The 20,407-nt window shown below is 50.9% G+C and overlaps 1 protein-coding gene across 1 annotated transcript in view; it reads left to right on the top strand.

Moving 5' to 3' along the window:
* EDRF1 (erythroid differentiation regulatory factor 1) overlaps nt 1-20,407 on the top strand; it is a 96,038-nt gene that overhangs the window by 38,541 nt on the left and 37,090 nt on the right. The window contains exons 12-16 of the mRNA XM_044296441.1: nt 3,746-4,018; nt 4,181-4,252; nt 4,344-4,494; nt 15,592-15,777; nt 17,877-18,077. Coding sequence (XP_044152376.1) covers nt 3,746-4,018; nt 4,181-4,252; nt 4,344-4,494; nt 15,592-15,777; nt 17,877-18,077 — 883 coding nt within the window. The remainder of the gene's footprint in view (nt 1-3,745; nt 4,019-4,180; nt 4,253-4,343; nt 4,495-15,591; nt 15,778-17,876; nt 18,078-20,407) is intronic.

Below are 20,407 nucleotides of genomic sequence, written 5' to 3'. Positions count from 1 at the left end.
CATCCGTGTGTCATCTCGCGACAGCCGAGATTTCCTGTGAACGCGCGCACACAGGCGCGTGCGCTCACAGGAACGGAAGGTAAGCGAGTGGATCTCCAGCCTGCCAGCGGCGATCGCTCGCTGGCAGGCTGGAGATGTGAATTTTTGACCCCTAACAGGCATATTAGACGCTGTTTTGATAACAGCGTCTAATATACCTGCTACCTGGTCCTCTGGTGGTCCCTTTTGTTTGGATCGACCACCAGAGGACACAGGCAGCTCAGTAAAGTAGCACCAAACACCACTACACTACACCCCCCCTGTCACTTATTAACCCTTTATGAACCACTGATCACCCCATATAGACTCCCTGATCACCCCCCTGTCATTGATCACCCCCCTGTAAGGCTCAATTCAGACGTCCGTATGATTTTTACGGATCCACGGATACATGGATCGGATCCGCAAAACGCATACGGACGTCTGAATGGAGCCTTACAGGGGGGTGATCAATCACAAGGGGGTGATCACGCATATAGACTTCCTGATCACTTCCCTGTCATTGATCACCCCCCTGTCATTGATCACCCCCCTGTAAGGCTCCATTCAGACGTCCGTATGATTTTTACGGATCCACTGATACATGGATCGGATCCTCAAAACACATACGGACGTCTGAATGGAGCCTTACAGGGGGGTGATCAATGACAGAGGGGTGATCACCCATATAGACTCCCTGATCACCTCCGTCATTGATCACCCCCCTGTAAGGCTCCATTCAGACGTCCGTATGTGTTTTGCGGATCCGATCCATGTATCCGTGGATCCGTAAAAATCATACGGACGTCTAAATGGAGCCTTACAGGGGGGTGATCAATGGCAGGGGGGTGATCAGGGAGTCTATATGGGTGATCACCCCCCTGTCATTGATCACCCCCCCTGTAAGGCTCCATTCAGACATTTTTTTGGCCCAAGTTAGCGGAAATTATTTTTTTTGTTTGTTTTTTCTTACAAAGTCTCATATTCCACTAACTTGTGTCAAAAAATAAAATCTCACATGAACTCACCATACCCCTCACGGAATCCAAATGCGTACCATTTTTTAGACATTTATATTCCAGACTTCTTCTCACGCTTTAGGGCCCCTAAAATGCCAGGGCAGTATAAATACCCCACATGTGACCCTATTTCGGAAAGAAGACACCCCAAGGTATTCCGTGAGGGGCATATTGAGTCCATGAAAGATTTAAATTTTTGTCCCAAGTTAGCGGAAAGGGAGACTTTGTGAGAAAAAAAAAAAATATATCAATTTCCGCTAACTTGTGCCCAAAAAAAAAAATTTCTATGAACTCGCCATGCCCCTCATTGAATACCTTGGGGTGTCTTCTTTCCAAAATGGGGTCACATGTGGGGTATTTATACTGCCCTGGCTTTTTAGGGGCCCTAAAGCGTGAGAAGAAGTCTGGGATACAAATGTCTAAAAATGCCCTCCTAAAAGGAATTTGGGCCCCTTTGCCCACCTAGGCTGCAGAAAAGTGTCACACATCTGGTATCACCGTACTCAGGAGAAGTTGGGCAATGTGTTTTGGGGTGCCATTTTACATATACCCATGCTGGGTGAGATAAATTTCTTGGTCAAATGCCAACTTTGTATAGAAAAAATGGGAAAAGTTGTCTTTTGCCAAGATATTTCTCTCACCCAGCATGGGTATATGTAAAATGACACCCCAAAACACATTGCCCAACTTCTCCTGAGTACGGCGATACCACATGTGTGACACTTTTTTGCAGCCTAGGTGGGCAAAGGGGCACACATTCCAAAGAGCACCTTTCGGATTTCACCGGTTATTTTTTACAGATTTTGATTGCAAACTTCTTCTCACGCATTTGGGCCCCTAGAATGCCAGGGCAGTATAACTACCCCACAAGTGACCCCATTTTGGAAAGAAGACACCCCAAGGTATTTTGTGATGGGCATGGCGAGTACATGGAAGTTTTTATTTTTTGTCACAAGTTAGTGGAATATGAGACTTTGTAAGAAAAAAAAAGAAAAAACATAATTTTCCGCTAACTTGTGACAAAAAATAAAAAGTTCTATGAACTCACTATGCCCATTAGTGAATACCTTAGGGTGTCTACTTTCCGAAATGGGGTCATTTGTGGGGTGTTTGTACTGTCTGGGCATTGTAGAACCTCAGGAAACATGACAGGTGCTCAGAAAGTCATAGCTGCTTCAAAAAGCGGAAATTCACATTTTTGTACCATAGTTTGTAAACGCTATAACTTTTACCCAAACCATTTTTTTTTTTACCCAAACATTTTCTTTTATCAAAGACATGTAGAACAATTTAGCGAAAAATTTATATATGGATGTCGTTTTTTTTTTTTTTGCAAAATTTTACAACTGAAAGTGAAAAATGTCATTTTTTTGCAAAAAAAATCGTTAAATTTCGATTAATAACAAAAAAAGTAAAAATGTCAGCAGCAATGAAATACCACCAAATGAAAGCTCTATTAGTGAGAAGAAAAGGAGGTAAAATTCATTTGGGTGGTAAGTTGCATGACCGAGCGATAAACGGTGAAAGTAGTGTAGTGCAGAAGTGTAAAAAGTGGCCTGGTCATGAAGGGGGATTCAGCTAGCGGGGTTGAAGTGGTTAAGACCGGCATTTTAGACGCCGGTCTTAATAAAGCCCCATCGCTGGCAGAGGATCCGCTGAAGTTATGAAGAGGTGCTGGCCTCACAATAACTTTGGCGCATCCAGCGCCAATTCTAAATGCAAGATGGTTTCCTTACTGTCTTACATTTAGACCATTTTCTATGCCTGAAACAGGCGTAGTAAATGGTGACTGAGACGGGCCTGCTGCTCCTTCCCCGCCCACAATTTCTGAACTGGCGTGAGCAGGGCGAAGTCGTAGATAGCGGTGCAACTTACCGTTGTGCCGCCATCTGTGCCTGAAATATGCCTAATTTAGGCGTATTTCAGCTTAGTAAATGACCCCCTGTGTTTCTATGCTCACTACGCACCGCCCATTTGCCCTTCTTCTGCCTATACCAACAGCCTGGAGGCTCCAGTACGTTGGGCTTTCATGTGTCTGAGCAGTGCTGACTCTTTCCTCTTTATATTGGATGAGAAACTGAACGGTTATGTTTCTCTGCATCCCCAATATGTCCGTTCGGCACATGAGAGGACTGATCTGGAGCAATGGGTTAGTGCCAGTCTTCACTTATGGCCTAATGGGGTTCGGTAGGGGATATTTGGAACGGTGGATTTTAGTTGAGTAAGATTTGGAAGCTTTTGAACTCCATAACCCTGGGCTAAAACAGCTTTTTTGTTCTGTCTGTGTCAAATATATATATATATATATATATATTTATTTAACGCTTGACGAACAGGTCCAGCTGCTCCAGTCCCCACATGTAAACTTCCAGCAGTGGCAGGGTGACGTGCCCCACTGCAGCCAAAGGTGTGTAACCCATTATTGAGTCGTGTGCCACTTGGGGTACACATCACCCCTGCAACCAGTTATTTGGGCTACAGTGGCACACGTGACACCCGTCTATTGAGGCAGTTCACATGCGGGGATTGGAGTGCGGAAAGGTGACCGCTGGATGCGAGTGGCTAGAAACGGGTAATTGTACTTCGGATGGGGGAGAATCCAAAAATGTATAAAAAGCTGGACAACCACTGGACTCGACTTTTTAATGACTGCCGATTCGGCGTCTAAGCATTGACTTCTCTGCACATATGTTTTTTCTTCCTGTTAGATTATTGCTTCAGCCAACTACATGCTGTCAGAGCTGTTTCAGCTGGAGCCTAAGAAAGAGGAAAGTGGAGAAGGATCTCTCAATGGGAACTCTGATGAGAGCTATAGCGAGGAGGAGGAGGAGGATGAAGAAGAGGAGCTGCCCGATAGTGATGAAAACGGGTCATACAGTCATCCTCCTAACCCCCCAGAAGACTGCAAAGCTGTGGCCATCATAAAATCTGTCCGGGAGCTGTCTGTTCCAGAGAAGTACAAGTCCACTCATCAGATCAGGGTAAGGAGAGAGCGGCACGGCCAAACATTTGTATGGAGGCTGAAGATGTGAACAAAATGACTAGACCTGGCCGTGAATCACCAACTCACAATATAGAAAGAGATGAGCGGAAAGAAACCTCCCAGAGCTTAAAGTCTAATATTAAATGTATTTTATTTCCAGCCAAGCTGCACGTTCCCAGTTTGCAGTGACACAGAAGAACGCTGCCGCTTAGTCCTCAGTTACGTCCTAGAAGTAAGTTGTGCGCGTATATTAGACTCTTACATCAGGTTTTACAGAAACCATCTCTGATGAGGTTCAACATAAAGCTCTGTGCTTGTTTCAGGGGTTGAAATGTATTGACAGCAGTATTAAAAAGGAAGGCGAACTCCCAGCAGCTGACCCCAACACGCCAATACCCCTAAAATATGAAGATGAGTCCGCCAATGTCGTCTCAGAGTGCCTGGAAAAACAGATGGCACTGTTTCTGCAAAAAAGTAGGTTTTATGCTTTGCTTTACTGCACATGGTATGCAGGAGCCTCCAACACAGATGTGAACAGCGCCTTTAAGATATGGAGGGCATGCCCACTTCTTTGTGTTCAGTCCCCAAGAGGTGCCAGCAGAAGACAGAGGCATGGGGCACATCCACTCTGTTTTCATTACCTGCAAATGACACGTTGCTGAAATGTCTCTCTGACATGGAGGTTTGCGTTTGGTGAACCTTCACATGCGTTAGGGAATTGCACCTGTATAGGCTACATGTACCAGTTGTTGTAAACTGGTTTACAGTGAATAGCTGTTTGTTTTTTAACAGATAGTTTCTCGTTTATGTCATTGGGGGACACCGCACCATGGATATATGCCCAGCTACCACTAGGAGGCGACACTAGATATCAAAAAGTTTGGCTCCGCCCAGGTGGGCTATACCCTCTCCACAGACACTAGGCTGATCAGTTTTAGTCTAGTGTCCGTAGGAGGCAGACAAGCCTTGCTGCTTTTTTATTTTATTTCTTTGCGGGCTCGTACTTTGAGTACCTCGCCGGTCACCCAGTCCCCCATTGCTGCATCCGCAGTGGCATGCCGGTAATCCCACGTAAGTGTGAGTTTGCCGAAGGGCCTTTCCTCCCGTCCCAGGTGCGCCTTTTGCCCCGTTTTTCACGTCCCAGGTGCGCCTTTTGCCCCGTTTTTCCCGTCCCAGGTGCGCCTTTTACCCCGTTTTTCCCCTCCCTGAGCATCGCTCCTCCTCAGGAGCCCCCCGGCTTCCTGCGGTTCCGCTTCATTAATCGAGGCCCTGGCCTTTACCTTGACTAGGCCTCATTCTCTCCCGCCCCCTTCTGGCTTCCCAGGCTTTTTTCCTGGCCCCTCCCCGATGCTCTCGACTTTTGGGAGGGGTCTCCTCCCCCCTATCTCATTCAAGCGCGGGCTTTAGCTCCGTGGGCGGAGTTTTCACTTAACTCCGGCTTCAGGGCCCCCATCTTCCCAGCATCAAGGATCATCCCATACAGCCTTCCTGCACTCTTCTGCGGCTGCTGCAGCACCCCTTCGGGGACACAGCACTCTATTTTTTCCGGCTTCCAGGCTGACAATGCTGAGAAGTCCCCCATTCCCAGCCCACCTTCGGGGGCACCACGTATTTTTTGTGCGCCCGCTGTAGAAAGTCGCCATGCGGTCAGCCTTGACCCTGTTTGTGTGTAGTGCCTGGTTTCCAGGCACCCTCAGGGCTCCCTGCCCCCCCCTTTCTGCGTAGGCCCCTCCTGAATGGGTCCCTTCTCTGTCCCAGGCCATAGGGAATCTAGCCCTACCCTCCCAATCCATGGTGGAGTTATTTTACCGCTTGCCTGCCCAAATGCAGACGCCTCGCCTCTGACCCCCCAGGGACTCCTCTGCTAACTGGGTACGCTCACGCTTAGACATCAGGTCCCGTAATCAAAGGGTTGTCTCAACCAGGTCCTGCTCCTACTCTGTGTCCTCTGGTCACTTCCAGGACCAAAATCCCTGCCCTCATGCGGCAGCATAAGCCCCCCCCCCCCCCCCCCCCCCCCCCGGGAGTCCTTTGCTTCCTGCCTCGGTCAATATCAGGGGGCAGAGTCCAATAGCAGCCTCCTCTCATAGGTCCCGCTCACCCCCTACATCCTGGTTTCCTCCCAGGACGGGACTAGCACTGAGGGGAAACGCCTCGGGTTTCTCCTGCCTCATTGGGGGACTCCTCTGCACCAAGTCTGACTCGGAACAGAGCATCAGGCGGTCTTCCACCATACAGAATCTTTCTGGGTGGTCAAAGACAAATGTCCAGTGAGGAACCTCTCCTCTCCAGGGTTGGTATCCCCTTAAGTGGATTTTCAAATGGCACTCCCCTGGTTGCACAGGTAATTATCCACACAGGTAAGTCAGCTTGCCGCCTCTCCAGTAGGTGGTGCTTTACCCGCCACCGTGTTTAGCACGCCGGCACACCTATATGGTGTCCCAGGTACTTACTCCTTCCCCTTCACAGGGGGGTACTCGTACCACTGCCAAATGCTGTATCTGGCAGACTTTCCTGGTTCCAATGTATCTCCTTTTCAGCTGGAGTAATTTCACTATTACCAGGGGCTATATTCCAGGTATTACTTCTCCAGGACGCTGTAGCCAATACACCATCCTAGTGCTAGTGTGCAACATGCAACCATATTACTCCCTTATTAAGCGGAGTACCTGTACCATCTTTAGATGCTATAGCCATTTCACCTGTCTGGTTCTAATGCGCTCCATGCACTATATACTCCATTATTGGGAGGAGTATCCGTACCATCTTCAGACGCTATAGTCATTTCACTTGTCTGGTACTAGTGTGCACCATGTAGCCACATTACTCCATTATTGGGTGGAGTACTTATACCATCTCCAGAGGCTGTAGTCATTACACCTGTCTGGTTCTAATGCGCTCCATGCAGCCGGATACCATCTTCAGATGCTGTAGCCATGTCTCCACTCTCATTATAGTGTACATCATGCAGCCAGATTACTCCTATTCTCAGGAGGAGTATTTGTAGTATTTGGTACAATCTGTGGCCCATACGGCTCCTGCATTGCCCTTTCCTGGCTCTAATGTATGCTAGGCAATCATGTGGCCCCTCTTTATGCGGAGTGATGGTACCATCCCAGATGCTGTATTCATCACTCTGTTCTGGTTCTAGTATGCATCTGGCACCCATTACCGTCGTCCTCGGTGGTGTACTTGTACTATCTCAAGGCGATGTATCCGACAAACCATCCTGGTGGTAGTATGTACCTGGTAACCATATGTTCTCTCCTTCTTGGGCGGAGTAGAGTTGCAATTGTTAGATCCAGTATATGGCTGGCCTGTTCAGATCTGACACCCGGTGCAGTACCCCCTGAACCAGGCCCTCTGAGTGCACCAAGTCTTCTCATTGCCCCTGTACTAGGCATGATTTTTACTTATGCTTGAATCACTAGTTAACAAGACTTCAGTCTTGTTATGCACCAGACAACCACACTCCCTCTGCCATGGGCAGGTTGTTGGCTATCATGCTAGGTTTATTTCTTTGTCAACCCTATAAACCTTCTTTGTCAACCCTATAAAGTACTACTGTATTCTGCGCTGCCACGTTACCCCATTTCATGGATGGAGTATTTGCGTCGTTGTTGCTGCCTCTTTGCTTTCTTTTCACAGAGTTAGGGCTCATGCACACGACCGTATGCTCTCCGAGACATACGGTACGTGAGCGGGTCATATGTCCAAGAGCGGCATACATCGTGTGCACAGGAACGCACAGCATCATAGGTTACTATGATGCTGTGCGCACAATGTATGCATGAGCCCTTACATGGTCCAGTCCTGGCAGAGTACCTGGACACCACTGGATGTTCTATCCTGCAGGGTGCTGTACTTGGCCTTCACATGTACAGCATTGGGTGGAGCTGGGTGTTTCCCCTTGTTCCCTTCTTGCATATGGCCTTTTTTCCCAGGCACTTGTCCTTGGGATCCTGGCGGTCTCCCATAATTTTTCTCTTTGTCTCTTCCTGGTCCTGGACCCCCTCGGCTCACTTCCTTAGTTTTCTATCTACCATTTCATGCTATGGCCTCTCCTGGTCCTGTTGGGTTATATGGTTCTCCTGCACCTGTGCGCCCAACTTTTTGCATGAGAGTTCCTTCCCACCCTCAGGGACTGCTTTGGGAGGTCCCATAGTCCTGTGTCCCCCCAATGACATTAACAAGAAAATTGGATTTTTGTACTCGCCATTAAATTCCGTTTTGCGTTCAATTCATTGGGGGACACAGATCCCACCCTTTGTTTTCATTCTCTTTCTGTCACCGGGCTGCTGTTCTTCTTCCTTCCCCGGTCCAGGACATGTTGGTTCTTTGCTTTTGTTTCTCTCTCCTACTGCTTTTGGTACAAACTGAATAGGCTAGTGGCTGTGGTATAGCCCACCTGGGCGGAGCCAACCTTTTTGATATCTAGTGTCGCCTCCTAGTGGTAGCTGGGCATATACCCATGGTGCTGTGTCCCCCAATGAATTGAACGAGAAACTGATTTTACGGGGAGTACAAAAATCCTGTTTCTCGCCCAATTCCTTGGGGGACACAGGAACTCTTGGGTATAGCTTATCTCCATAGGAGGCGTGACACTAAGTAAAAGACTGTTAAGCCCCTCCTCCAGCAGCTATACCCTCAGCCTGGAGAGAGAGACTTCCAGTTTTTTGCTTAGTGTCAAGGAGGCACTGCAGAGTTGTCTTGAGAAGATTTTAGAGTTTTTAATTTTTTATTTTATTTTTTTCACTTGAATTTTTCCACAGGGACAACAGAGTCGCAGTAGACTTCTCTGTTTTCCCGGGGTTGAGCTGCGCCAGGGCCGGTTATCCGCCCTGCTGCCTCCCCCACAGAAGAAAAGGAGGACCAGGGCAGCTCATGCTCCCCTGCATCCCGCCAGCACTGGGTCGCCCACCTGCAAGCCCCTCTCCAGCTACTGTCACTTCTGTGCCAGTGGCTGAAGGGGCGTCCCAGCTGGATGGACTAGAGGGTGAAGACATCGCATGGTGAGGTGGCTAGTGCAGCCGTTCCGCTCCCCCCCCTTCCCTCCCCTCCCCTCCTCTCCTCCGTTCCGTTCTAGTGCTCTCCCGTTTTCTGATGGCCTCGTTGCTCCGATCGGAGGCGGCCTGGCGCCCTGTCTGTACTGAGCGGCGCTCATGGGGGGGGCTTGTTTGGGAGCGGCCGGGTATGCGACCGCTGTTCGGGGCCGTTGTTTCTGCAGGACGCCTAACTGTCCTCCTCTTTCGGCTTCCTACCTCTCGCTTCCGCTGCGGCGGGGGCCATTGGGAGACATGTGGTGGTTCAGAGCGGGATTTGAATCGCGCGCGCGCGCGACAATGTTTTCGGCGGGGGGCGGAGTTTCGGTGCGTCCCATTTTTCATTGCCGCGTCCTGCTTGGTCTTCAGTCAGGGGCCGGACGTCCTTCTTCCCGCGCCTCACTAGTCCCGCCCACTCTCGTGCCTGCGTGCTTCTGGGATACTCACTGCAGGACGGACTATTGCTCTGGTTGCCGCCGCCGTTCTTCTTCTGCTGCTGCCGCTGCCGTTCCGCTTCCTCTGTGACCTGGTAGGACTGTTGACCCTTCCTCCACTGCAGCCCCCTGGCCTGGACGCAGGGTTTTTATATTGCTCCTACCAACATGTCTGACCCCTTAGTGCCTGTGGGACCTTGGTATCATACCTGCACCGCATGTAAGGCGCCCCTTCCTCAAGGGCAGTCTGACCCGCATTGCTCGCTTTGCAAAGACCCATCGCAGGGTCCGCCATCTGTTGTCACCCCCTGGCCTCTTGGATCCCCCTGACTGGGCTAGATCCCTCTCCCAGGCTGTGGTTAGTCTCACTAGCGTTGTGGGCCGACTTGCAGATGTGTTGCCCTTGTCGCAGCCGGATGATTCCCCTGCTGGGCCCTCCGGGTCCGCTGTCTTGGCCGACCCGTCTGAGTCTCTCTCTGCAGGCGACTCCTCCAGAGCCCGTCAATCCCAGAAGCGGTCAAGGGCGGATCACCGGTCATCCTCGGATGCTTCGGTATCCCCCCCAAGGGTGCGTTCTCAGTCGGGTCCTTCCTCATTGCAGGATTTGCCCTCTGAAGGGGAGCTGGTTGATTCCGATTGGGATATGGATTCGGCACTGCCTTCAAAGTTGGCTTCCGCTGTGGGCCACCTTATAAACAATATCCGTGATACCTTTAAGATTCACGATGATCCTCCTGATCCTGAAAAAAACAGTGTTTCCTTTTTTCGCCAGAAGCAGGCGTCTGCGGTTTTTCCCCTCCATGCTGACTTTACGTCAGTGGTTTCTAAGGCCTGGGCCCGTCCTGATGCACGTTTTACCCCGCCGAAAAAGTTAGATGTTTGTTATCCGTTTCCGGCGGATTGCATCACAAACTGGGCGTCACCTCCTAAGGTCGACCCCCCTGTGGCCCGTTTGTCCAAGAGCACGGCTATTCCCGTCGCAGATGGTTCTTCCTTACAATCCACTGAGGATCGCCGTATAGAGGCCCTTACAAAGGGTATCTTTTCGGCCTCCGGATCCGCTCTTAGGCCAGTCTTTGCCTCCGCTTGGGCTGGAAAAGCGGTTTCAGAATGGGCGTCTCAGCTGGATCTGGAGCTTGAATCCGACGTCCCTATTCAAGACCTCCGTGCCCTGGCTCAACTTATCGTTCAGGCTGGTAAATTTGTATGTGAAGCATCCCTGGATGCGGGGGCTCTCATTGCCCGTTCGTCTGCCCTGGCCGTTTCGGCTAGGAGGGAGCTTTGGTTAAAGGTTTGGTCGGCGGACGCCGCGTCAAAGCGGTCTCTTACTAGCCTTCCCTTCTCTGGTTCTCGTTTGTTCGGGACCCGTTTGGATGAAATCATCTCTGAAGCCACGGGGGGAAGAGTACCCATCTTCCCCAATCCAAGGCTAGGAGCTCCACTCGTGGTCGTCCCACCTTCTCCCGCTTCAGGTCTTCTCGTAGGGCTCCCGCTCCTCGCACCGCTTCGGGTCCATCCGCTAACCCTGTCCAGGACAGGCGTAAAAAACCCTTTTTTCGGACCCAGCCCTCCTGGCGCAAATCTCAACCTGCTCGCGCTCCCGCGGCCAAGCAGGCCCCCGCCTGAAGGTGCGCCCCCACCCACCCGGGTGGGGGGATGTCTCCTCCTGTTCAGGGACTTCTGGCAGGCGCACGTCTCCGACGCCTGGGCTCTCGAGGTTGTGTCTTCCGGGTACAAACTCGAGTTTGCGTCCCTTCCCCCAGTTCGGTTCTTTCGTTCTCGGGTTCCCCGGGATTCCCGAGGGGCGGCCGATTTCTTTGCTGCCGTTCACACCCTTCTAGACAAAGGAGTCATCGCCCCGGTTCCTATGGGAGACAGGTTCAAGGGGTTCTATTCGAACCTTTTTGTGGTCCCCAAGAAGGAAGGGTTCGGTGCGTACCCATTCTGGATCTAAAACGGCTGAACCGCTTCCTTCGTCTTCAGCGTTTCCGGATGGAGTCTCTCAGGTCGGTGGTGGCCTCTCTGGAACAGGGGGAGTTCCTGGCCTCCATCGACATCCAGGACGCCTACCTTCATATTCCAATAGCACGGTGTCATCAGTGCTTTCTGCGTTTTGCAGTGGGGTCCGACCACTACCAGTTCGTTGCCCTTCCCTTCGGGCTGGCGACGGCCCCTCGTGTTTTCACAAAGGTCCTTGCCCCGGTCCTCGCCTTACTTCGTTCCAGGGGAGTTTTTCTACTTCCATATCTGGACGACCTCCTAATCAAGGCGCCTTCTCTGTCACTGACTTCCGCCAGTGTGGATCTCTCGCTGCAAACCTTGCGCCGGTTCGGTTGGGTTATCAACCTACCCAAATCCTCTCTTGTTCCTTCCCGGCAGTTGGTCTTTCTGGGGATGCTGCTGGATACGGATTCAGCGGTGGTTCGGCTTCCGTTGGAAAAGCGCCTGCTCCTCCATCGGTCGGTTCAGAGCCTTCTGTCCCAGCGCCGTCCTTCTTTCCGGTTCAGCATGCGGGTCCTGGGACAGATGGTGTCCTGCTTCGAGGCGATTCCTTACGCACAGTACCACTCCCGCACCTTTCAGACGGCCATTCTGTCCGGCTGGGACAAGTCCCAAGAGAGTCTGGATCGGCATTTTCCTCTTTCCCCCCAGGTTCGTTCCTCTCTCCTCTGGTGGCTGCGGACCCCTCTCCAGGGGAAGTCTTTCCTGCCAATGACTTGGCTGGTGATTACCACCGATGCCAGTCTGCGGGGTTGGGGGGGAGTGTTTCCTCCTCGGTCCGTCCAGGGCACTTGGTCTCCATTGGAGTCCAGACTGCCGATCAATGTTCTGGAGCTGAGGGCCATCCTCCTCTCGCTCCGACACTGGACTTCGTTGCTTCAGGGTCGCCCGGTTCGGGTCCAATCGGACAATGCCACGGCTGTGGCGTACATAAATCACCAGGGGGGCACTCGCAGCGCGGCGGCGATGAGGGAGGTGTCTCTGATCCTTCGCTGGGCGGAGGTTCATGTTCCGGCCCTTTCGGCCATTTACATTCCGGGGGTGGACAATTGGGCGGCGGATTTCCTCAGCCGGACGACGATCGACCCGGGGGAGTGGTCTCTACACCCCGACGTCTTCGAGTCTTTGTCTCCGTTGGGGTCGTCCGGACGTGGATCTCATGGCCTCCAGATTCAACCACAAACTTCCCATCTACGTGGCCAGGGCCAAGGATCCGGACGCTTACGGCGCGGACGCGCTCGTCCTCCCCTGGACGGAGTTTTCGCTCCTCTACGTGTTTCCGCCCCTGCCTCTTCTTCTGCGTGTCCTTCGGAAGATTGCGGCGGAGGGCACGCCAGCAATCCTAATAGCCCCGGACTGGCCGCGTCGTCCGTGGTACGCCGACCTTATGTTGCTTCTGGCAGACGCTCCCTTGCCTCTGCCTCTCAGAGAAGACCTCCTCTCTCAGGGGCCGATCTTCCACCAGCATTTAGGGTCGCTACGTTTAGCGGCGTGGCTATTGAAACCGCGGTCCTGACGCGGCGGGGTTTTCTGCTGACGTGGTCCGTACCATGATTCGTGCGCGAAAACCGGCCTCGTCCAGGATTTATTATCGTACCTGGCGGGCCTATTTGGCTTTCTGTGAGGCCTTGGGGACTCCTCCTCTGCGGTTTTCCCTTCCTACGGTTTTATCCTTTTTGCAGTCTGGTCTGGATCTGGGCTTGGGTCTCAGTACCCTGAAGGGTCAGATTTCGGCTCTTTCGGTCCTTTTTCAGCGCCCTCTGGCTCCGCTCGGTCCGGTTAAGACTTTTCTTCAGGGGGTTGCTCACTGTGCTCCCCCCTATCGCCCTTCCGTTCCTGCTTGGGATCTTAACGTTGTACTGACGGCTCTCCAGTCTTCCCCTTTCGAGCCTCTGCGCAAGGTTTCCCCTCGCTTGTTGTCTTGCAAAGTTTTCTTTCTCGTTGCTATCACGTCTCTTCGGCGTGTGTCTGAGTTGGCGGCTCTTTCTTGCGTGGAGCCCTTCTTGGTTTTTCACCAGGACAAGGTGGTTCTCCGCCCTGTTCCGGATTTTCTTCCGAAGGTGGTGTCCGCCTTTCACCTGAATGAGGATATTATCCTTCCTTCTCTGTGTCCGTCCCCGTCGCATCCCCGGGAGCGGGAGCTTCACCGTCTGGATGTTGTGCGGGCTCTCAGGATCTACCTGGATGTGACCAGGCCCTTTCGACGCTCGGATTCTCTGTTTGTGATTCCGGAGGGTCCGCGCAGGGGGCTGGCGGCGTCTAAGGTGGTTGTTGCCCGCTTCCTCAAGATGGCTATCGTTGAGGCTTACCGTGCTCGGGGCAGGGATCCGCCCTTTGGTGTTACCGCTCATTCTACCAGAGCGGTCGGGGCTTCCTGGGCTCAGCGTAATCGTGCCTCGGCTGAACAGCTGTGCAAGGCGGCCACCTGGTCTTCTTTGCACACGTTCACCAGGTTTTACAGGGTGAACACTTATGCCTCGGCGGATGCTGCTTTGGGCCGCTTGGTCTTGCAGGCGGCGGTGCCTTAATGTCTAGGGTGCTTGGTTCGCTTTTGATTGTGGTCCCTCCCTGTTTGTGGACTGCTTTTGAACGTCCCAAGAGTTCCTGTGTCCCCCAAGGAATTGGGCGAGAAAACGAGATTTTTGTATAACTTACCAGTAAAATCTCTTTCTCGCTCTTCCTTGGGGGACACAGCGCCCACCCATTGTTTTTTGTTTGCCCTACGGGTGTTTTTTTCTGACTTGTTGGTATTGGTTTGGTTACTCCTTGCCTTTGTCTTGCACTACTTGGGCACATAACTGGAAGTCTCTCTCTCCAGGCTGAGGGTATAGCTGCTGGAGGAGGGGCTTAACAGTCTTTTACTTAGTGTCACGCCTCCTATGGAGATAAGCTATACCCAAGAGTTCCTGTGTCCCCCAAGGAAGAGCGGGAAAGAGATTTTACTGGTAAGTTATACAAAAATCTTGTTTTTTTTATATGTAAAACATGCATAAAGCGCATGAACAAAAAATGTAGTGCAAAGTCAATTTTACACAAATCAGCCCTTAGGTGCAAGGAGGGCGTTGCTCTTGCACCCGAGGCTCGCTCACTTGCCTTTGAATTACACAGCCAGGCAGTGTAGACGTACTTAAGCCTGGTCCTGAAGGCTCTGTGGAGTGTGTTTGGTGCATGCGCCGTACATGGCTATAGATCACCGGGTGTTCCTGCAAGACTTCAGGGCCAGGCGTGAGTACGTCTACACTGCCTGGCCTTCACAGTCAAAGCGGTGGGGAGCTGAGCTTCGGGTGCAACGGCAATGCCTTAGTTGCATCAGGGGATAATTTGCATAAAATGAAAAGCATTAAAATTAAAAAGAGCATTACATTGAAAAGTGCACATCTGAAAATGCGACTGATTGTAGTGACTGGTACCTGGTGACAAATTCCCTTTTAAAGAACAATTGTCCCCTCTCCTAACATGCCAGTTCTAGTAACATTTGCATTGTCTACAGAATAATTATTTTGGAGCGTCTATTTTTATGAATCTATTGTTCCCACTTTATATTTATGAATATATTTCCAACTGGGTCTTACCATTCCCTTGTTCATAGTGTTGTGTCCCTGCACAGTCTGACACAGCCAGGACTGACTGGACAGTGTGATGAGACCATGCAGGGCACACACCCCATTATTAACATCTAACTGGCAATTTATTATTACATTAGAAGTAAATGGAGCAGTGGACTGACATTAATTCAGACAAGGTGCTCGTGGATACGTGATAAATGATGTTCCAGGGATAACGCCTTTAAAATGGCAGTTTGCTTAGGTCAGGGATGCAGCCCTCCAGCTGTTGTAAAACTACATCTCCCACCATGCCCTGCTGTCGGCTGTCCAGGCATGCTGGGAGTTGTAGTTTTGCAACAGCTGAAGGGCCGCAGGTTGGGCATGCCTGCCTTAGGTAATTGAATCCCTGATAAAAACCCCTCTGCAACATTTGCAAATAAAAATAAAAAAATACTAAATGACAGTGAGGCCACTTTCTAGGAAATATTTGCCAGTCGCTTTTAGCTTCAGTGTATGGTAACAGCGGATTCATTTTCTCATTCTGTCTAGTGGAAAGTTCTAAGAACCAGTGCTCCAGCAGATCTGGGATTGTCCCCGGCTCCTGGCAGTTCAAGATGAAGCTGCAGCTGATTATTAAAGCCTCAAAAGCGTATTATGTGTTGTCGGACGCCGCAATGAGCCTGCAGAAATACGGCCGAGCCTTGCGATACGTTAGGCTGGCCTTACAGTGCTATGGTAAGTTGCTGACTGTTACTGACACAGGGAGACACTTTTAAAGGGGCGCTGCGCTACCATGAAGATTTCAAGGGTCGCTATTCCCTGCACACCGGCACTACTCACCACTGGCTATATGGAAAACTGCACCATGGGTTCTTAAACTGGAATACATGATTTCAGTCATTCTCCCTGTGGGGATGTTCCCCTTCTGCTCCTAATTCTCTCCTCATTTCTGCATCTGTGATTTAACGATATCACTGTCCATATTGGTTATCACCGAACTTTCCCCTCAAGCAGATATAACTAAGATGCTAAGAATATTATAAAAGCGGGCGCATAAGTGACTAACAGTCAGGGCCTCTGCATATGATGTCAGGCCTGAATAGAGAGTCAAAGCAGATGAGTAGTGGATGGAGCGGACTACTACAGTGCTGCAGTAATCAACGCCGTTCTCTACACAATGGTCATAGTCACTGAGCTACTCTGGAACAGCTGATAGATGAGGGGGCAGGATGTTGGACCTCTGCTGATCAGATATTGAAGGCCTATCCTAAAAATAGGCCATCAATATTCAAGTACTGTCATTTTTTTGCCCTATAAGATGCACCTAAGTTTTAGAGGAGAAGAATAAGAAAAAAATATTTTTCATTAGACCTCAGATCAGACCCGCAATGTTAATCAGAGCCCCAATCCGACCCCCAATGTTAAAAGGACACCCAGTAACACCTCAGATCAGACCCCAATGTGAATGACCCCCAATCAGACCTCAGATTAGGACCCCAATATGAATAAGAACCTCCCCCCCCATTCAAATCTCAGATCAGACCCCCAATGTGAATGAGTCCTAGACCTCCGATAACAGCCCCATTATGAATATTTCCCCCATTCAGACCTCAGATCAGACCCCTAATGTGAATGACCCTCAGATAACAGCCCCATTATGAATATTTCCCCATTCAGACCTCAGATCAGACCCCTGAATGTGAATGACCCTAAACCTTAGTACAAACCCCCTTACTCAGAGCAAATAAATAAAAAAAATCCACTTACCTCTCCTGCTCCGGACGCCGCCTCTGCGCCCAGGATCCAGCTCCTTCCTGCTGCGCGTCCAGCTGTGACCTGACCCGCACAGTGTGAGGTCACAGAGCACCGACGTCCTCGCGCTGTGTGCAGTCACAGCACAGCTGACGGCAGAGGACCAGGAAGAGGTGAGTACAGAGCCCGAGGTGCGCTGCATTCACCGCTTCCCGGTCCTGCGGTATCAATGAGCGCTTCCATAATGGAAGCGTTCAATAGTATTCACCCCATAAGACCCACTGGCATTTTCTCCACATTTTTTTTGGGGGGGGGGGGGGGGAGTGCGTCTTATGTGGCAAAAAATACACTACTTTAAAGGGTTGGCCGGTTTCTTATATTGGATCAATATCTGATTGCCAGCACCCCTGCCAATCAGCTGTTTGAAGAGAATGCAGCACGGAGCAGGTGTAATTACATCTGCTCCATCCCATTCACGTCAATGGGAAGGAGCCATTAAACTCTGTCTGCTCTTACCCATTGAAGTGATTGGGATGGAGGAGGTGTAATTACATTACTAGTTGCTCAAATATCAACGGCGAACAGGTTAACAGTGAAGAAAACGCTGCGCTGCATTGTCTTCAAACGGCTGATCTGATTTCCGACACCCCCGCTCATCTGATATTGATGATCTATTCTTATGTATAGCAAACTGGCCAACCCTTTTAAGGCAAAATATAGCCTGATCTTCAAGGGTTAAAGGGATTATCCAACCCCTATTAAGGCCCTCCTTCCCAATTCCCGGGCTCCCCGGAATCCGCATCGCTCCTGATGCCCGCACAGCCGCTGCATCTCCCCATCGCGCAATCAAAACATATCCACGGGTGGGCTGGGCGGGGCAGGCAATAGCAGGCTGCAGCGGGACTAGCCTCCCTAGCATCGCGGGTGACTCTAGGGAGGCTCGTCCACATCTGGGCTCGCGAATGGCTAGACCCCATAGATGGTTTCGTCATTTAGGGACAGGACTGATAAATACCACAGTATCGGGGCATTTACAGGTATACAGCTGCTCTTCTACTTTCCCTCTGTCTTCTCCTGTGTAGATGCTTACAGCTGCCTTTGTACCAACCAAGTTCCCGAAGTGATGATGCTGCTGTGTCAGTACCTTACTCTCTGCGGCGACATCCAGCTCATGCTGGCGCAGAACGCCGGCAATCGAGCTGCATATTTTGAGGAATACAATTACCAGAAGAGAGATGATCAGGAGATTCAGCACAGTCTACACAGAGAATCCAGCTGTGAGGGTGAGTCCTGCTGATGTAGTATGCACTCCTTCTAACGTACAACCCCCATTACGCTACATTACTTCACTAGCATGCCACCTAGGTAGCTACCTTTATTGAGTTGAACTAGTTGCACCCAAGAACAGTTAAATATGGAGAACAGCATGCTTTGCCTACTTCCGACACAGCAACTGTGTCTAGTATAGGTGATGAAGAGGTGCTAGAGAAAGTCTTGGCGAGGTGCTGCGGCAGCTGGGCTGCGTGGGACGAGGTGCTGCGGCGGCTGGGCTGCGTGGGACGAGGTGCTGCGGCGGCTGGGCTGCGTGGGACGAGGTGCTGCGGCGGCTGGGTTGCGTGTGACGAGGTGCTGCGGCGGCTGGGCTGCGTGTGACGAGGTGCTGCGGCGGCTGGGCTGCGTGGGACGAGGTGCTGCGGCGGCTGGGCTGCGTGGGACGAGGTGCTGCGGCGGCTGGGCTGCGTGGGACGAGGTGCTGCGGCGGCTGGGCTGCGTGGGACGAGGTGCTGCGGCGGCTGGGCTGCGTGGGACGAGGTGCTGCGGCGGCTGGGCTGCGTGGGACGAGGTGCTGCGGCGGCTGGGCTGCGTGGGACGAGGTGCTGCGGCGGCTGGGCTGCGTGGGACGAGGTGCTGCGGCGGCTGGGCTGCGTGGGACGAGGTGCTGCGGCGGCTGGGCTGCGTGGGACGAGGTGCTGCGGCGGCTGGGCTGCGTGGGACGAGGTGCTGCGGCGGCTGGGCTGCGTGGGACGAGGTGCTGCGGCGGCTGGGCTGCGTGGGACGAGGTGCTGCGGCGGCTGGGCTGCGTGGGACGAGGTGCTGCGGCTAGGACTCTATAATACCAAACTGCAGCTGCAGGACGTGGGAATAGAACCCTAGACTGGAATGGTTTTGAATATGGCAGTTTTTTACTGTCATGTGAATGTAGCCTTACAGGGAGTGCAGAATTATTAGGCAAGTTGTATTTTTGAGGATTAATTTTATTATTGAACAACCATGTTCTCAATGAACCAAAAAAACTCATTAATATCAAAGCTGAATATTTTTGGAAGTAGTTTTTAGTTTGTTTTTAGTTTTAGCTATTTTAGGGGGATATCTGTGTGTGCAGGTGACTATTACTGTACATAATTATTAGGCAACTTAACAAAAAACAAATATATACCCATTCCAATTATTTATTTTTACCAGTGAAACCAATATAACATCTCAACATTCACAAATATACATTTCTGACATTCAAAAACAAAACAAAAACAAATCAGTGACCAATATAGCCACATTTCTTTGCAAGGACACTCAAATGCCTGCCATCCATGTATTCTGTCAGTGTTTTGATCTGTTCACCATCAACATTGCGTGCAGCAGCAACCACAGCCTCCCAGACACTGTTCAGAGAGGTGTACTGTTTTCCCTCCTTGTAAATCTCACATTTGATGATGGACCACAGGTTCTCAATGGGGTTCAGATCAGGTGAACAAGGAGGCCATGTCATTAGATTTTCTTCTTTTATACCCTTTCTTGCCAGCCACGTTGTGGAGTACTTGGACGCGTGTGATGGAGCATTGTCCTGCATGAAAATCATGTTTTTCTTACCTTGCAGACTTCTTCCTGTACCACTGCTTGAAGAAGGTGTCTTCCAGAAACTGGCAGTAGGACTGGGAGTTGAGTTTGACTCCATCCTCAACCCAAAAAGGCCCCACAAGCTCATCTTTGATGATACCAGCCCAAACCAGTACTCCACCTCCACCTTGCTGGCGTCTGAGTCGGACTGGAGCTCTCTGCCCTTTACCAAGACTCACTCTCATTTCATCAGTCCATAAAACCTTAGAAAAATCAGTCTTGAGATATTTCTTGGCCCAGTCTTGACGTTTCAGCTTGTGTGTCTTGTTCAGTGGTGGTCGTCTTTCAGCCTTTCTTACCTTGGCCATGTCTCTGAGTATTGCACACCTTGTGCTTTTGGGCACTCCAGTGATGTTGCAGCTCTGAAATATGGCCAAACTGGTGGCAAGTGGCATCTTGGCAGCTGCACTCTTGACTTTTCTCAGTTCATGGGCAGTTATTTTGCGCCTTGGTTTTTCCACACGCTTCTTGCGACCCTGTTGACTATTTTGAATGAAACGCTTGATTGTTCGATGATCACGCTTCAGAAGCTTTCCAATTTTAAGAGTGCTGCATCCCTCTGCAAGATATCTCACTATTTTTGACTTTTCGGAGCCTGTCAAGTCCTTCTTTTGACCCATTTTGCCAAAGGAAAGGAAGTTGCCTAATAATTATGCACACCTGATATAGGGTGTTGATGTCATTAGACCACACCCCTTCTCATTACAGAGATGCACAT

The sequence above is a fragment of the Bufo gargarizans genome, chromosome 6, assembly GCF_014858855.1.
Source record: "Bufo gargarizans isolate SCDJY-AF-19 chromosome 6, ASM1485885v1, whole genome shotgun sequence".
NCBI classification, from domain to species: domain Eukaryota; kingdom Metazoa; phylum Chordata; class Amphibia; order Anura; family Bufonidae; genus Bufo; species Bufo gargarizans.
The sequence above is the reverse complement of the archived record's forward strand: the minus strand, read 5'-3'. Positions and strand labels throughout refer to the sequence as shown.